The sequence below is a fragment of the Triticum dicoccoides genome, chromosome 4A, assembly GCF_002162155.2.
Source record: "Triticum dicoccoides isolate Atlit2015 ecotype Zavitan chromosome 4A, WEW_v2.0, whole genome shotgun sequence".
Lineage (NCBI taxonomy): Eukaryota > Viridiplantae > Streptophyta > Magnoliopsida > Poales > Poaceae > Triticum > Triticum dicoccoides.
Genome location: NC_041386.1, coordinates 663,022,623 through 663,040,077, shown reverse-complemented (window position 1 = coordinate 663,040,077; position 17,455 = coordinate 663,022,623). Strand labels below are relative to the sequence as shown.

At 44.5% G+C, this 17,455-nt stretch overlaps 1 protein-coding gene across 1 annotated transcript; it reads right to left on the bottom strand.

Annotated features, from left to right (window-relative positions):
- Positions 1-1,052: 1,052 nt before the first annotated feature.
- Positions 1,053-7,044, bottom strand: LOC119287814 (ATP-dependent 6-phosphofructokinase 5, chloroplastic-like). Its single transcript, XM_037567437.1, has 14 exons — positions 6,883-7,044; positions 5,563-5,892; positions 5,369-5,450; positions 4,764-4,837; positions 4,447-4,558; positions 3,819-3,914; positions 3,637-3,738; positions 3,456-3,530; positions 2,706-2,846; positions 2,476-2,592; positions 2,284-2,388; positions 2,117-2,197; positions 1,690-1,818; positions 1,053-1,561 (listed from the first exon to the last, which is right to left on the bottom strand). Exons 2-14 carry the CDS (start codon positions 5,868-5,870, stop codon positions 1,394-1,396), a joined length of 1,590 nt encoding a protein of 529 aa, XP_037423334.1. The 5' UTR covers positions 5,871-5,892; positions 6,883-7,044; the 3' UTR covers positions 1,053-1,393.
- Between the last annotated feature and the right edge of the window lie 10,411 nt (positions 7,045-17,455).

Sequence of the window (17,455 nt, the reverse complement as noted above, 5' to 3'; positions counted from 1 at the left end):
GTGTACCGAGTTGCCACGTTCACGTAACTGCAGTTGCCGTGTAGCAAAGAATCACAGTTGCTATGTGTGTGTACCGAGTTGCCACGTTCGCGTAACTACAGTTGCCATGTAGTAAAGAATCATAGTTGCCATGTTTGTGTACCGAGTTGCCACGTTCGCGTAAGTGCAGTTGCCATCCACAAGGTAGGAGTGTCGTGTGGGCGAAAAGCAGTTCGCCCACACGCGCATGACCTAGGTGGTGGCTGTGTGGGCGAAAAGCAGTTCGCCCACACAAGCAGCTGGCAAACAGCGTGGTGCGTGCGTGTGGGCAAAATCTCCAACGCCCACACACCAGCCCCGTCCTACGTGGTACACCAAATCCACCTTTTCGTGTCAAGATTCGTGCAAAAGACAGTGAACGGCGATCCGGACGTGTGGGCGAGTTAGGTAACGCCCACACGTGTGGGCGTTAGTGTTTTCGTTTTTTTTTTTGGGACGGGGGTCCTTTTATGTCTAGGCGCTCCGAGTGAAAGCAGGTCGCGCTGTTGTATTTAAGAAGGATCTCTATCCCGAATCACTTGCGTGCCCGTTACTAATGAAAAACACTTCTCTGTAGATCTTCTGGCGTAAAGCCGAGCGTTGCTTGTGCCTTTCTTCTAAAAACTTTCTATCGTATGGTCTCTTCACCCAATAAGAATGTCTGCTATTGTGCAGCGCAACGTTACATTGGACAGGCGAGAGACCAGGCCATGAGTTATTTTTTGTTAATTTCTCGCACAAATTTTTTGGGAGATCTTGACTGGACGCAAATTGGGTGACTTTAGCCCACTAGTTCAGGTCAAATGGTCAAAATGAATAGAAAAAAAAAGGCAAAACACCCAGACTTCCATGCTATCAGCGTTCAGCGTTCCAGAGTGACAAAAAACACCAGCAGTGATCCACCGACTGTCGAAATTGAAAATTTTCACAATGGAAAATTGTACCGCTGAAACATATTACTCCCTCTATTCCAAAGTAAGTGTTCTGGCACTTATTTTTGAACGGAGGGAGTATAAATGACTGAACGGGTTATAAGTACAAGGCATAAACTACATTGATTACACAACGGAAATTTTGAACATCTAAATACCGACTGAACTGGTGACACAAAAATCAAAAGGTGGACAGGTTAAATGGGAAAAACTGAACCGGCTGAGCAAGGGAAAAATAAAAGGGGTTACAAAGTTGAACTGAACTGATTGCACAAGCAAAAACTGGACTAATTATGTAGCACAGCACTCAGATTCTCTAGTACTTTAACATTGAACAACTTAACTGATTACACAAAGAGAAAAACCGAACTGATTGCATGGGGCAAAAACTTGACACCGAAATTCCGTAGCACTTATCATTCAAGTTCTGTAGCGAGAGGTGGTCAGCGGAAGTCCGGCTGGCCTGTGGACGTGAGGCAACGGTGCCACATCCTGCCTTTGTGGTTCACACGCTTCGGTGCTGTGATGACTTGCGTGACCGGGAGGTACACGTAGTGAGTGTTGCAGATGCAGGAGGTGATGCCACTGAACCCGGCAAACGCTCCATGGACCTGCACAGGGCAGCATCATAGAATTCTCACATGAGCAGGCTGTGGATAATGACATGGGGAACTGTACGTCTACGGTTCGAGAAGATTAATTAAACCGCAAGGGCTTGCAGGAAACTGATTTGACTTACGGCATTTTGTCCAAGCACGGTGCACAGAATCGCATCGGATGCATTGGCACGACAAGCCCGGACCATGTACGTCGGGTCGATGTATTTTATATCAGCATGGACACCGATGCCCTTGAAATGCGTCTTGATCTGGAGAGTGTAATCAGTGTCATTAAATAGTAACAGTGATCAGTGTAATCAGTGTCACTAAATGCTCTCCATTGCCGACTTCTAGAATGGAACAGAGAAACGGGAGGATGGAAGTATGGGGGACACTCAGTTTCAGCAACCTCATATAAGCAGCTAGAGAAGCTAGTACGGTAAGACGAATAAGGCTAGACCAAGTTCAATGTCACCATAACCATCTAACTTTCTACTGTATCGAAGGACAGCATGTACATTATAAGATCGACCTTTCCGAGGTAAAGAGATTTTATCATATACAAACCTTTTGTTGCATGTGAACACCAATGTCGCTAAGTATTGCATTTCCTGATGCATCAGTTGCACCTGAGTTTTGCAGTAACTCCTGAAAACAAAAGGTAAAACAGAAGCTAGTCAGTGGTATATGGAGCGAAAAAAGCCAAAGGCTAAAACCACACTGAGCTCACTTACTTGTCCTGCAGCTTCAGCAACACAAACCACACAGAATCCCTTGTTCTTTATTAACTGCTCGAGGTGCTGTAAAACACCATATTCTCCATCGAGCGCAAATGAGACCTTTTCATACAGTATAAGATTCTATTGGTACATCATCCATGAGAAGAAATGGTACGTTTCAATACAAACAGTGCAGTGTTTACGAACCTCTGGTATTAAGCAGACATCAACCTGCCCACTTGAAAGAGAAGCATGCATTGCAATGAAACCACTGCTTCTTCCCATTAATTTGACCAAGCCGATACCATGGTACGCACTTCGTGCCTAATGACATGATGTTTTAATAATATTATAGTGTGGCTTAGAAAGAGAGAGAGAGAGAGAGAGAGAGAGAGGGAGAGAGAGAGAGAGAGAGAGAGAGAGAGAGAGCAGTCTACCTCTATATAGGCAGAGTTAATGGCCCGTTGAGCTTCTTCCACAGCAGTATCAAAACCAAATGTTTTGTCCATTAAAGGTATGTCATTGTCAATGGTCTTTGGAACTGCTACAACGGAAACCTTGAGCTTTCTTTTACGGCACTGCAAGTGTTTGGGGAAGGGGAATCAATAGGTATTGTGCACGAACAAGATATATATAACATTCAAGATGATGAATCTGGAAAGCAAGATGAAACAAGATGAGCGGTAGGGGTTTCTGCATCCGTGCATCCTTCACCTATCTGGGTTCGAACATACGCGAGGTTCCATTTAATTCTCAAAGATTCATGGGCTAATGTAATATTTGGATGAAGGACTGACAAGAAATGACCTCCTTTAGTATAATTATTATCATATATATGCCAGGAAACAGAGGAATGACCTCATCTTCAAGAACATCCCTCCTACAATTCATAACTTGGGCTCCAATCTTTGTGATGACCTGATTCTGATGACCCACAGGACCAAGCAGAAGCATCTCCAGAGACTCGAGTTATGTATTCAACAAATCTCTAATCCCATGCTTACAATCGTATCTCCTCTCAGCTTGTAACTACCCTATGTAAATACTATTCATACTAATCCCCTAATTATTGAACTTCTGTACTGACCATACTAACTTTATTATATATAAAAATCACAGTAGGATGTTTTCCAACTGCTTCAGGGTAGAAAATAAAGGACTGACAAGAAATATAAAGATATAAGAACCTCATCATGGATAGCATTTGCTCCTGCATGGGTACCATTTCCACCAAGTACAAAAAGCATATCAATTCTTCTGGCCTAAAAACCAGATAATCATTAATCATTTTCTGAAAAAACCTATGATTATTAAAAAGTATAGGAATAACCAATACAGAATAAAATTGTTGCAATTCAGATAGCTTACCTGTATACTATCTACAATTTCACTAGTTTTAGGTCCTCCACGGGAGACTCCTAGAAAACTTCCACCAGCAAGATTAATATTCTCCACTAGATTACGTGAAAGCTGGATGGTGTTACCAAAATGAAATCTGAGAACCTAATAAGCAGTAACTGTTTTGCTGATTTATGAGAGGAGCTTCTTACTGGCATTTCTTTTAGACCTTTTTCAAAAAATCCACGAAAGCCAAATGGAATTCCAACAATATTCTTAACCCCATATGTCTCTAGGGTGAATACTACCTGCACATGGAAATACACGTCATATACTCAACATTAACCAAAAATTTGCACTCGAGTCTATTATATCATTTGCATGCCAGAATACTGGATAGGGTAAATGCTCCGTTCGAAAGCATTAACAAAACCACAAAACATATCTACGAAAAACTGCATGGACTGATAAAAATGCTGCATGGATATTTCAAATGATAACGCCAACATTTCTGTTTGAGGATCAGGGGACACATAAAAGTACTGTATCAATATCATGCACTGATGAAATTTGCCCCCACTTTTATATTTGCAGTTTACATTAGACAAATGCATGTGTGTGTAACACCATGTGCATGAAACTCAATTTGTTGATTTTTTATGATAGCTAATTGGAGAAATCATAGGATAAGCAGAGCTTCATAGCCCCAATGATAATTTTCAGAGCTGATTAATCTTACTTAAGTTGAAGTTCGCAATGAGTACCATGGGCATGTACCAAACTTTAGGTAGACATGCCAGCAAAACAGAATTTGTTTGAACAATGCTAAAAGAAAGGGACCTGTCTGATGACATCATTCAAACCAGGGCAGAGACCTCCACAAGTAACTATAGCAGCTTTTACTTCATTTGGCTCATAGTATATATCCTTACGAGGCCCTGCACGATGCACCCTGCATAAAGCTATTTGTCACTGCCTGACTCTTTAAGATTCTCAAGAGTTAAATCTAACAAACAAGTAGCAGTTCCGCCATTGTAGAAAACAAAAGGGCAGAAGTTGATGTGGCATAACACATAGCATGTGAAGAAAGATGGCATCCTTGTGGCACTGAAAGAAATAGTACTCATATTGTGAATTTATCCTAGAAGATATCATACCATTGCTCCACCCAGCTACAGTCAGGATCAATGCACTCTGCTCCAGCAGAAGTAGGCGACGAATACTTTATCACCTAAAGTAGCATTGCTATGTTAAGTTCACAGCATAGTGGGAACAAAAATAAAGCTGCCTTTTGCGAGCTACATGCGTCTTTTAGGTGCTAATAAATTCAGTGATGCCGTGCATCATAGAAGTTAGCTGCTGAGAAAGCATACCACAACATTTATGACTACTCCATTACAAATAGATGTTTAAAGTACATGCAGCAAGCAATTTGAACTTTCATGACTAAGATACAAAGAAGTATTTAAATTCACTATATGAGAATAGCAGTAGTAGATTTGCCATACAGAATATTTACATAATAATACTCATTGTAACTTTAAATAGCATATTATTATAAAAGTTAACATCAAAGTGTGCACTGATGCTTGCCAATTGCCAATGTCTAAAAGACTACAACAACATATCTTCATATCTTCTGTACAGGAGTAGTAAACAATCTCACCCAGCTTAATGATGGCTCTAACGCTGTGAAATGTTAAATTTTAAATTAACATCTGAGTCTTCCGGTATCATGCTAAATTTTCATAAGAGTACTAACCTTCATAAGTGCCCGGTCATCATTGTTTACGTAACCATTCCACATATCCATAGGTGTACTATCTTCATCACCAGTAGGAGTTCTAGCAGAGTGATAATAGGTGGCATTGGATAAGAAATGCTGCATAGTTATTAGCTTACAGGAAGGCTGGCAAATTAATCCAAAGATGACAAAGAAAAGAGGGCGCACAAAACCTCTGTTTCTTGAGTGAGAATGTAGTTGGCCTTGGTTTCAAGTCATATATATCTGTAATACGTGGCAGATTAAAACGATTATCCCAGTCTTCTTGAAACTTCTGCTTCCAAGATGGATCATTAAAATCTAATTCCACTTTCGCGGAAGTAGCTTTAACACACAGTGAAGTGGGCTTTTTTGTCTTCTTGCTTTTGCATTCTTTGGCATTCGAACGAGTAGATCCATGTAAAAACAGATCTCTCGTTGAGTGTAGCCACTGCTGCTGTGTGTTACAGAAACCACCACTTGTTTTTACAGCAGCAGCCATCCAAGAAGACGCCAGACAAGATCTGCAGAGGAAATTCTAGTTGGTGTCTTCACTCTTCAAACGGCGAACGAAAAATTTAAATAAACCGAACAGTAAGCTGAAGAAGAGTTCCCATCTAATGCCTTAAAACATGTGCTAACAAACAAGGAAAGCGAAGATGCACAGAATAAACGAAGCACGGTGGTTGTACAGTTCAAGAACAGAGCCAAGCTCGATCAGTGGTAATCTCGCGATGTGGTGTGACATGGGAACCAAACTCAGGCATTCCAGGAAGCTGAGCTGTCTAGCAAGTCATCCTGATTTCAGTGTTTTATTTGCGCGAACCGCAAATAAAATCCCAAATCATGACCACCACCAAATAACAATCCCGCTGCAGCAGTGCATCACAGGTTCGGGGATGTGCCCAGCATATGTGGCCATTGCTCATCAGCAAATTCATCGAATCAAAAAACTGAAACACCACAGAGAGGCAGGCATTCTCTGCCTGTCCTAATCAAACGCAGCGGTGGCGGTACAGTAATCTAACTTACTCCTATGTGCTTTGGAATTGTTCAATCAGGAAATTAATGGATCCAGCGCCGGCAGATGCAGTGAAAAAAAATCACTGTAGGTGGAAAAGCACCCGAATGCTGAATGCGGCAGATCGTCAAAGCGCCAGCGGAACCAAGTTGGCCTACGGCCCTAGCGCTTTGTCCATTGAAATCCTAGCAAGCAGTCTTCAGAAGCGAGTAAATCTTGACTGACCAAGACCGGACCCCCAATCCCTATGTCCCAGCCGCTCGCACCCACCTACCGCGCGCGGCCTGCAATCGATCGAGCCGGTGAGCAAGCACGGCCGGGGTCGGGAATCCTAGCGGGGAAGTGCCGAAGCGGTGAAGCCTACTGCCAGGCGCCGCTACCGGGAGGCATCACCGCAGCAGACGGTGGATTGGAGCGTACGGACTCAGCAATGCAGCAGTAGAGGGGGGAGGGGGGAGGTGGGTGGGAGTTGGGGGAGGAGACGGACACGCACCTGCCCTGCTCCGATACCGCGGAAATGGCGAGACGAGGAGGGGAGGGGAGGGGAAGCTGCCGGCAGCGTGCTCTCCGCCCGGCCTTCACGGCTGGTAGATTTGGTGGCTCGCTCAGCGTCGGCTCGGGGCGCGGCGGAAACGATGGGCAGGGCAGTGACGGGAGTACAACCACCCCACTAGTCAACCAATCATTGATGATTACCTTTGTCGATATCCAAATGTGCATACGTATTTTTTCTTGAATGTAAAGCGTTTGTAATCGGCCGACGGATTGGGGATTTCCCTCTCATAAAAATCAATCAGGGTTTGTTTTCACTTGGTAGTCTATCTACTGCTGTATTAAAAGGAGAATTCGTAATCCGGTATGCACGACGGTTTATTTTCGTCTTCATAGTTTATTTGTCCGGATAACTGCCACACGTCCGGTGTGTGGGGGTTGTGTCACACGCCTCGTGCGGCATCGACAGCAACCAGCCCGCACGACTACGTTCGCGCGCACAACGGCACGGCCCGCACGTCCGGTGTGTGGCAACCCCGCCCGAACGTCCGGTGTGTGGCAACCCCGCCCGCACGTCCGGTGTGTGGCAACCCCGCCCGGACGTGGCAACCCCGCTCTTTTACCACCACCCGAATCCCGACTGCCGCCCATATTCTCCCACGTTCCGATCCTCTACCTCCATCGCCGGCCTTCTCTAGTTGCCATGGCAACCAGATCAGATCCGTAGGGCATTCCCACCTGAAACCACACCCCCACCCTCCCCCCACCCCCTCCCCCACCCCAATCCAACAACGCCCTCCAAAAAAGACCAGCTAAAAAACAGGTAATCTCCCGATCTAACTATTGCTTCTTATCCTTCTACATGGCGCAAAGTACAAAATTACCGACGAGGTTGGCAACTAGATCCATCCTACGTGGGTTGTGTGTCTTCGCAGTTGCCAAGCAGAGTACACTAGATCTGCCATGAACTGTGTTAGAGATAATCGTAAGTTCTCTGTAGATTGATGCACGTAGTTGATAAATGGATGGATGTGTGGGAATCCATAAAAAGATAGAGAAAATTGAGAAATTTGGAATAATGTAGGGTGTCAAAAGTAATTGCCACTGGTGTCTAACGTCAGTTGCCACCTATCATTGTCGTCAACTGCCACCATGTCAACATATAGCTTGCCATCCTATTGTAGTGGCTGATGCCATCGAATAAAACAGTTAGCTAGCACTCATATTTTAGAAAAAGATAGTGGATGTACATGTCCTACTAGCCATGATATGCCGGTTGCCTACGCATGAAAATGTGATAACACTGACGTGTTAACTTCTACATGCAAGCATCACAAGGATACATTTTTTGTGGATTGTTAATGCATTCTTGTTCATGCAGTGATTGATAGCACGGTGGCAGAAAACGAGACGCGGGAAAGAATGAGTCACGGAGATGGCACTGATCTTTTCGGTTCTCAAAGGCCAGAAACACCCCCTTGGGATGCATCAGAATACAGTCAACTCATTTCTGCAGGGCCGTTGCTGCCACTACTAGAACAGTACGCAGGCATTGGTATGATGCATGAAAAACAAAAAGAAAAAGAACATTTGCCATGTTCGCGACAATGAAGATGAAAATCTACTTATGTCCTACACTGTCATTTTTTGCAGGTTCTTATGACCAAAACACACTCAGGGGGGCATCATGGCAAGTTCAGTCACAGGACGCTAACACTGACAAATGTGCGGGCAGCCAACTTCAAGTAGCTAATGCGGCAAGTCAAGGTAACGCATACGAAAATGAAACATACTGGTCTGAACATGAAAAATAAACTTGCAAAAGGATGGCAACAGACTCACAAGTTATGTCGGGAAAAATGCAGAGCCTTCGTGCAGCATGTGGCGGTAGTCGGCACCAATGTACCTACCATCGACGTCGTATACAGGTTAGTCCATAAAAAGTGAAGTTGCGGACAATGAATTAGCAGAAGGAGCGTAGTTGACAACTGCAGTTGCCATCCCATAACAACTGCAGTTGCCATCAATGGACAACTTGTAGTTGCCATCCATGGACAACTTGCAGTTGCCATCCATGGACAACTACAGTTGCCATCCTGGACAACTTGAGTTTGCCATTCATTGACAACTTGCAGTTGCCATGCATTACTCATCTAAATACCATGTTTACAGGTTATTACGATGCTTCTACCCTGACAAACATCTCATGGCAAGCTTCACTCAATGCAGATACATCACATCAATTTGGTGTTACGGACCACACAATATGGGCACATACAGCACAGCAAGGTAAAATAAAAAATTTGCATAGTGAGATCGAGACTAGAATATAAAAAAATTGATGCTAGCACACATTAGTTTGCCATGCGTTGGCGGCAGTATTTGCCATGTATGCAGGACTACAGCTGCCATGCACATAAAATCCAAGTTTTCATACTGAAAAAATGAGCTGGTTGCCATGCATGACTGATGCAACTACTGAAAAACCAGTAGTTGCCATGTTTGTTGGACAGTAGCTGCCATGACTAGACAACTACAGTTGCCATGCATGTCGACATGCAGACTAACAGCTTGCTTGTTTGAATGATGTCATGCCAAATCACTTGAAGTTGATGTACTCCGTTACGATAAACATGTCATTCAAGCAAAAGATCTTACGCTTGTCCCTGGTTTTTTCTATTACAGGGCCTACGACTAAAGTGAACAGCGGCGCAGGGGCATCTACTGCGGGAAGCTCTGAGCGCACGGAAGACGCGGTCCTCCAGCCAGCCACAAGTCATGCCGTAGACAATCCCGAGTCAGAGTCAGAAATGGCAATCATTCCTGCAATGCCGACAAGCACCCCTTTGAACGCAAGCACTGGCAACACTCAAGCAGATCAAACTGCCGCCGATACTGAAGTGAATGATGAAACTAATGACGAGGCACAAGGGGATGAAGATGATGGGCAATCAGAGATCATGGTACCTCAGCCACCGTACGTTGGGCAGAGATTTGAATCGTTCGAAGAAGCAAAGGAATTCTACCAGACATATGCAAAGTTCCATGGGTTTGCGGTCAACACCGAATACCATAGGAAGATTAAGAAAACAAACGAGTACAATAGAGGTAAGATGAGGTGCCACAAGGCACGAAGGAACAAGAAGGGGAAAGGTGTTGCGCCTGTCGTTCCGGAACGAAAGAGAGGGGTCATTCTCAAGACGGGATACCCTGTCCGGTGTAAGCTAAACGTAGATGGAACACAGTATGTGGTCACTGACTATTTTGATGAGCACAACCACAAACTCATAAAGAAGTTCGACCTGGTAAAATTTCTGACCGCCCACAGAGGATTCATCCCCGTCGAAAGGCAATTCGTAAAGCTGCTACATGATTGTAACGTTGGTCCATCAAGAATGGTACAGATACTATCACTCATCCACAGCAAAAGGGGACTCTGAGTAGCATGCCCTACATACCATCTGACGTCATAAACCTACAGGCAAAGTACCATAGAGAGAGCAAGTTGGCTGACATAGAGGCCACAATGGCCTACTTCGACGAGAAAGCGAAGGAAGATCCAGATTTCTCTACAGGATAAGGTTGGACGATGAGGACCGTGTCAGGAACATGTATTGGGTGGATGGTGCTGCAAGGAGAGCCTACAAACATTTCCGAGATTGCATTTCATTTGACGCGATGTATCTCACTAATATGTACAAGATGCCATGCGCTCTGTTCATAGGAATAAATAACCACAATCAGTCGTTGCAGTTCGGCTGCGGGCTCATTCGAAACGAAGACACGGATGGGTACGTTTGGCTGTTCAAGACCTTTTTGGAGTGCATGAATGGACTTGCTCCGATGAACATAATAACAGACCAGGATTTCAGCATGCATGCAGGCATAGAGGAGGTCTTTCCATTGGTAGTGCACAAGCACTGCAGGTGGCACATTATAAAGAAGGCTGAGGAGACGCTAGGACCGTTCTTTGCTGACCGTCGAGAGCTCCACAAGGCATTCGAGCTGTGCGTGGACCACAGTTTGACGGTGGAGGAGTTTGAAAGGAGTTATATGGCCATGATTGAAACATATCAAGTCCAAGACAACGAGATGCTTGCTAGCCTGTGGGAGAAGCGAATGTACTGGGTGCCGGCCTACTTCATGTAGTGCTTCTTCCCCTTTCTGCAGACTACGCAGCGCAGCGAGGGGTTCAATGCTGTTTTGAAGCGGTACGTGAGCCCTGGCAACTCATTGCTACAGTTTGCCAAGCAATACACAGCTTTGCAACAAAAAATTCTGGGATCTGAGCTGCAGCAAGAAGCGACCACCGTGCTAAAGCAGCCAAAATTGCTAACGTATTTACCGATGGAGAGGCAAATGAGCAAGATATACACCAACAAGATCTTTAACAAGTAAGTTAGTTGTGTTATAGTCTTATTTGAACAAGTATGAAGGCAGTAGGGGCCATGTAGAATGCAATGCAGTTGCCATGATCTGAGGATGCCATGTTTAATGAACTAATGTTTGACATGATTACTCAACTGCAGTTGCCATGTTTAGTGAACCACTGTTTTGCCATGCTTGCTCAGCTGCAGTTGTCATCTTCAATGGAATGCAGTTGCCATGTTCAATGAAATGCAATTGCCATGTTTAATGCACTGTACTTCCACTAGGCATGTTGTATGCAAAATGCCAATGCCAAATGAAAATGTTGTGTAGTTGCCATGTTTACTGAACTGCATTTGCCATGTTTTCTGAAAATGCTAGTTGACATGTTTCCTAAAATGCAAAATGCCATATTTGCTCAACTGAGGTTACCATGTTTAATAAATGCAGTTGCCATGTTTTAAGCACTGTGCTTCTATTTGGGATGTTTGTATGGAAATGACAATGGCCAATTGAAAGTGCAATGCAGTTGCCATGTCTAATGTACTACAGTTGCCATGTCTAATATACTACAGTTGCCATGTCTAATGTACTACAGTTGCCATGTGTTATGTACTACAGTTGCCATGTGTTATGTACTATAGTTGCCATGTGTAACAGAAAACACACAAAACTTGCAGATTCCAGGAAGAAATAAAGCGTGCCAGCATGTTCACGGCTTTCCAGGTTGACGAACATACGTTCAAGGTGTGTTCTATTTTGGGCATGTCGGATTCAGAACCTGAAGACCCGGACAAAGGAAGGAACTACTTCGTGAAAGCCTTAATAGGCCAAGGAGAATACTACTGCCAATGCTGCAAGTTTGAACGAAACGGCATTGTGTGATGTCACATACTAAAAGTAATGGACATGAACGCTGTGACACGGATGCCCCGCCATTTCATAAGGCGGCGATGGACTTGGGACGCTGACGACGTGTTGGCGCCGCAGACAACAAACGCAGTTCTAGCTGTGCATGACGAGAGACCAGAGTCAACCATGGAAGCCGTGAGGCATGTTGTGTTGACAAAGAACTATGCTGAGCTAATTGATGAAGCGTGCAAGAGTGATGAGACAACGAGAGTCGCAGAAAAACACAGGAAGGCCCTGAAAAGAGAGCTTGATGAGATCAAGAAGAGGAAAGCTGAGGAAGCCTTACACAAGTTCCCCCGCACATCAAGTGTGCCTTCGTCCACGGGGCCATCATCTAAAAACTCGAAGATAGGATCTGGAACAGCAAGCACACAAACCCAGGTCAGGAACCCACCCCGTTCCATCACAAAGGGTTGTCCAAGAGAGGTAAGGTACAAATCGGGATTGGAGATTCAAGCGAAACACAAGAAAACAAAGAAAGGGATGGGCAATCCATAAGCAAAAATTGGGGCACTGTGACATGGTCCTTGTGGACATTTCGTTTTGTACCCCTAGATGTTGTGATTTTTTTTAAATTGGGAGAATGACTTTTGAGGGGCGTCAGAAGTTGAAGGAGAATACATTGAATGGATAAATGTAGTTGCCATGCTATTTTATACTAAATTTGCCATGCTATTTTATACTAAATTTGCCATGCTATTTTACACTAAATTTGCCATGTTAGTTGTACTAGATCTGCCATGTTAATTGTACTGGATCTGCCGTGTTGTTTGTACTGAATCTGCCATGTTAGCTGTACTGAAAAATATGCCATGGTATTTGTAAATGTAGTATAAAATAGCATGTAGTGTAAAAATATGCCATGTTATCTATACTAAATTGGGAGAATGACTCTTGAGGGGCGTCAGAAGTTGAAGGAGAATACATTGAATGGATAAATGTAGTTGCCATGTTATGGATACTTAATCTGCCATGCTATTTTATACTAAATTTGCCATGCTATTTTATACTAAATTTGACATGCTATTTTATACTAAATTTGACATGCTATTTTATACTAAATATGCCATGTTAGTTGTACTGGATCTGCCATGTTAATTGTACTGGATCTGCCGTGTTGTTTGTACTGAATATGCCATGTTAGCTATACTGAAAAATATGCCATGGCATTTGTAATGACTCTGCATCACATATATTTCCATGATAATTCAACGCGGTTTAGTGACACATAGTGTGTTGTGTGCAATGTATGGGAAACAAGTTGAAGAAAAGCGTAACGTGCATCAACCGCAGGAAAGGTTGGGGCTACATGATCAATCTACCATGCTAGCCGGTGCAATTAGCGATGAAAAAGAAGAAGCAAAACAGCCAAATGAAAAACGACGATGACTTTCACTAACCATGTCTGATGAACTACATTTGCCATTTTTTAAAACATCGTAGACGCATTCAAAACAGCAAAACTGGTGCTACAAACGATGAAATCATAGTAGTAATGATAAACATAAAAAATATCTGCTGTCATGCCTAAAAAAGGTTCACATCCACACATGTATTACAGAACCTATTCAAATGTCGCTCACACACCACCACTACATAGTAGGCTACGCGGGGTTGCCGTCATAACATAGCACACGAACATAGTTTTTGACAAAGAAACAAAAGAAATAGTACCTTACATTCCTCGGCAACAGAATGTAAGGTATGCGTCCGGTGTGCGTGATCACTTGTACTTCTTGATGACTTTCTTGACAGCTTCCTCCATGAACTCGCGTGCTCCGGACCGCTTGTTGAAATCTTCATTCGTCAACCAGTTCCATGTATAGATTTTCCGGGGCTCAACGACCGTTGCCGCTGTGACAGCGGGGACAAGTCTACCTTCCCACTTTGCAAAGTATTCCAACGTGTGAAAGCCACAGTCCGTCCTGTACAAGAAAAAGAGTCAGGTGAACTCGCAAAAAAGAGGACAGACATAGCAGTGATAAACTTCAATTCATATGTAACAAATAACAGAGGGGTGGGATTGATGTAAATGGCACATGAAGGAAGGGGGGTAGGAAATTACGTGTTCCCTTGATTCGTGGTCGCCACGTACTCAATTGGGAAATGTCTGATCTGGACCTTTGAGTGTTCGTAGTGACGGTTCCATGTCTCTTTGACATTGTTGATGAAGAATTCAGCATGCGAAGTGAGGTCTGCATTAGCTGCCGACCGCATTGAATCAAGCACCTCAAAGCGTTGGTTCTTCAGGTCAAGACAGATCGCATAGTGGTGACCACACTTGTCGTGTGGGTCGTGTGGTGCAAGTTCCTGGAACATGGGGAACATGACCTGCATGTAAAAGTGAAGGAAATGAGAAGCAGAGTTCACATGAAGAACATCAGGGGACAAAAATGTAGAATCACGTAGAATGTTTTAGTTATGGTTGGTGTAGTTGAGAGAAAGTTGCCGTCCATGTATGAACAAAATTTGCCGTGTATTTTACTTTGAAGTTGCCACATAGTTTGCACGGGATGGAAAAAAAAAATCAAAAAGTCAGTTTGCACGGTAGCTGATGCCACATGAAACATCTGCCACATAAACAGGGTGCAGATGATGGCAAAAAACCATACCATGTGGAAAAAAAGTGCAACCAGGGGGAGGAGAACTCACATATTTCTTTAGTGTGAGCTTGAATTCACCGTGTTGGCCGAAATTCTTCCTCGGGATTTTGTGGTGGAAGTCACCATCCCATATTTTGCAGGTCACACTGTAATGCATGATTGTTTTGTCGGCAGAAATATCCATATGATTGTTGATGTAGTCAATCCCGCATGCAGCTACATTCGTTGACATTTTACCATTTGGCCTCACGAACTCGACAAGATCACCCAGGTCGACGTACGTCGCTCTGCATTGAATGACCTTGTTTCTGTCCAAACATGAGCTGTATGAAAATGATGTAACATGAACGAATCATGCCTACTAAGTAAAATAATAAAAAAGAACTAAAGCATAAGTGGATCATGTATAGAAAGTACGAAGAAGATGAATGATAAAAACAGAACAAAGCAAAACGAGAGATTATATGGTGTGGTCATTTACGCTTTTAGCTCCTTCATGTGCTTGCTGCTGGCCCTCACATTTCCAAACCGCTTGGTTCTGTTCCTTTGTGGCCCTGAATTCGGGCTCGTAGTCTTCCGCGGGAGGTGGGTGAACTACCCTCTGCTGTCTCACAGAACCAGGGGTGGCACTCCTAATGGTATCCTCAGATACCGTATTTGCAGGCACGTTGGAACTTGATTGCCCCTGCCCTCGTGAGGACCTCCTCTGCAATGCTACCTCCTCGATCCTGCAGTAAGCTTCATCAAGTGACGGTGAAATCTCCTCAGGGGTGGCTGCAAGGATAAAAAAAGTGGATTAGGATACCTAGAAGTCAAAAACAGATGGATTGTGAGAAAGATAGGGTGCATGATGTGAAATGTAGGTACAAAAAGTGAGGAGTTGCCATGTGTGGTGCCACTACAGATGCCATGCCACAGCAACTACAGTTGCCACGTAGTTTGCACTATAGTTGCCATCTCACAACAACTACAGTTGCCATGTTGAGTCAAGTCCACTTGCCGTGTGCTTGCCGTATGAAAAAAATGCAGCGTGTAAACAACAAATGCAGGTGACACGGTGCGGCAAATCCAGTTGCCATGTATATTGCACTGTATTTGCCATGTGACGACAACTACAGTTGCCATGTGGTTGCCCAATGAAAAAATGCAGCATGGCAGCAAAAAAATGTAGGTGACATGGTGCATCAAATCTAGTTGCCATGTCATCACATATCAGTTGCCATAACAAGTGAGAACCCCCAAAAAAAATGATTGGGACAAAAGTCAAACTACAAAGATGTATACAAGAAAATGACAAAAGCACATGATAAATGTACCTTGGACGATCGGCTCTGCGAACTTGACAGCCTTCCTGCCCTCAACCATTGGCTGCGCCATCATTGCGGGCACGCCTCCAGGAAAAGCAAAGGCAACTGGCATAGGATCTTGAGCCACTAGTTGATCTTGACTAACGCCAAGGCTGAAGCTTGGTGGGGTGAAGGCCATTGGGTGCCTCTCATGCCTACTGGCCGGACCGCGAACAACTTGCGGGGCAGAATCCAACGGTGAAAGATCAACAAACATATCTTCGGGATCAGCTGTTACAGAATCATCAGGCTTGCCAATAAGGCGGGGCGTGCTGTCAGTGGTGACGGGCGTAGATTTGTTGACAATCCTCTTGTTGGGGCTGTAGGGGACACCGATGTTGATTGGGAGTTTGGAAGTGCGCAGATTTAAGCTGGGGATTTCCACTGCGGGTAAAGGTGCAGTCTGCTCCGGACGTTCACCTTCATCACTCGTGCCCGGCTTGGCACCTGCATCAGTTATACTCTGGTCTTCTGGTTTCTCCATAACATTGCTTTTGGCGGTTGGCGGGAACAGTGTGGACGCAGGGATGTAACCAGACTCATCTCTGCTACTCCTAGCTGCAGCTGGTGCATTGGATACAACTGTTGATTGCTTGCGGGGGCTACGACGCTTAGGTGGAAGACCAGCACATGGAATAGTGGCCTGAGCAATATCTGCACCACCAGGAGCTAGAGCTGTTGTGCCAAGAGTCTCACCTGCAGATGGCATATCATTATGAACTGCCGCCTCGGCAACTTCTGTAGTGGGCACATGAGTGGCACCACGCACGCGCTTGGAATCAGTGTGAGATGAGTGGGAATCTTCCTTGCTTAGGTTGGTCTCGGGGGCATCCACTTCAACACTTCCTGATGGGGTGGCGTGGCTCACAGCAGCATCCTTCATTGCCAGCAGAGTGGGCAATATTTCAGCGGTCCTGGCAGATACCGAGTCGTCACTCCCCGATGTACGGAGGCCCGTTGTTCTAGCCAGCACATCTGCAGCAGGCGGAGATGGTCGGCCACTTGCGTCAGAGTTAGTGGGAATAGTTGGTGGTGCAGCAGCAGTTTTGTCGCCTGGCGCCTCATGAACATCTGAGTTGCCACCTGTTGACAACTTTGAATGCAGACGTTCGAGGGGGTCCCTAATGGTATGCTTGACTGCGCGTGCAGTAGTCTTCTTCACCCTGCAAAAAGGGAAAGCACATGGAAAAGGTGTTAAAAATGAACAAAGAATATTTTGCCATGGTAGAAATCTAAAAAATGAAAAATAAGTGGAAAAGCTGGTAGTTGCCATGTAAGGGGAATATGAGTTGCCATGTGACATAGTTAGCAGTTGTCATGCAAATCCAGCAACAGTTGCCATGTT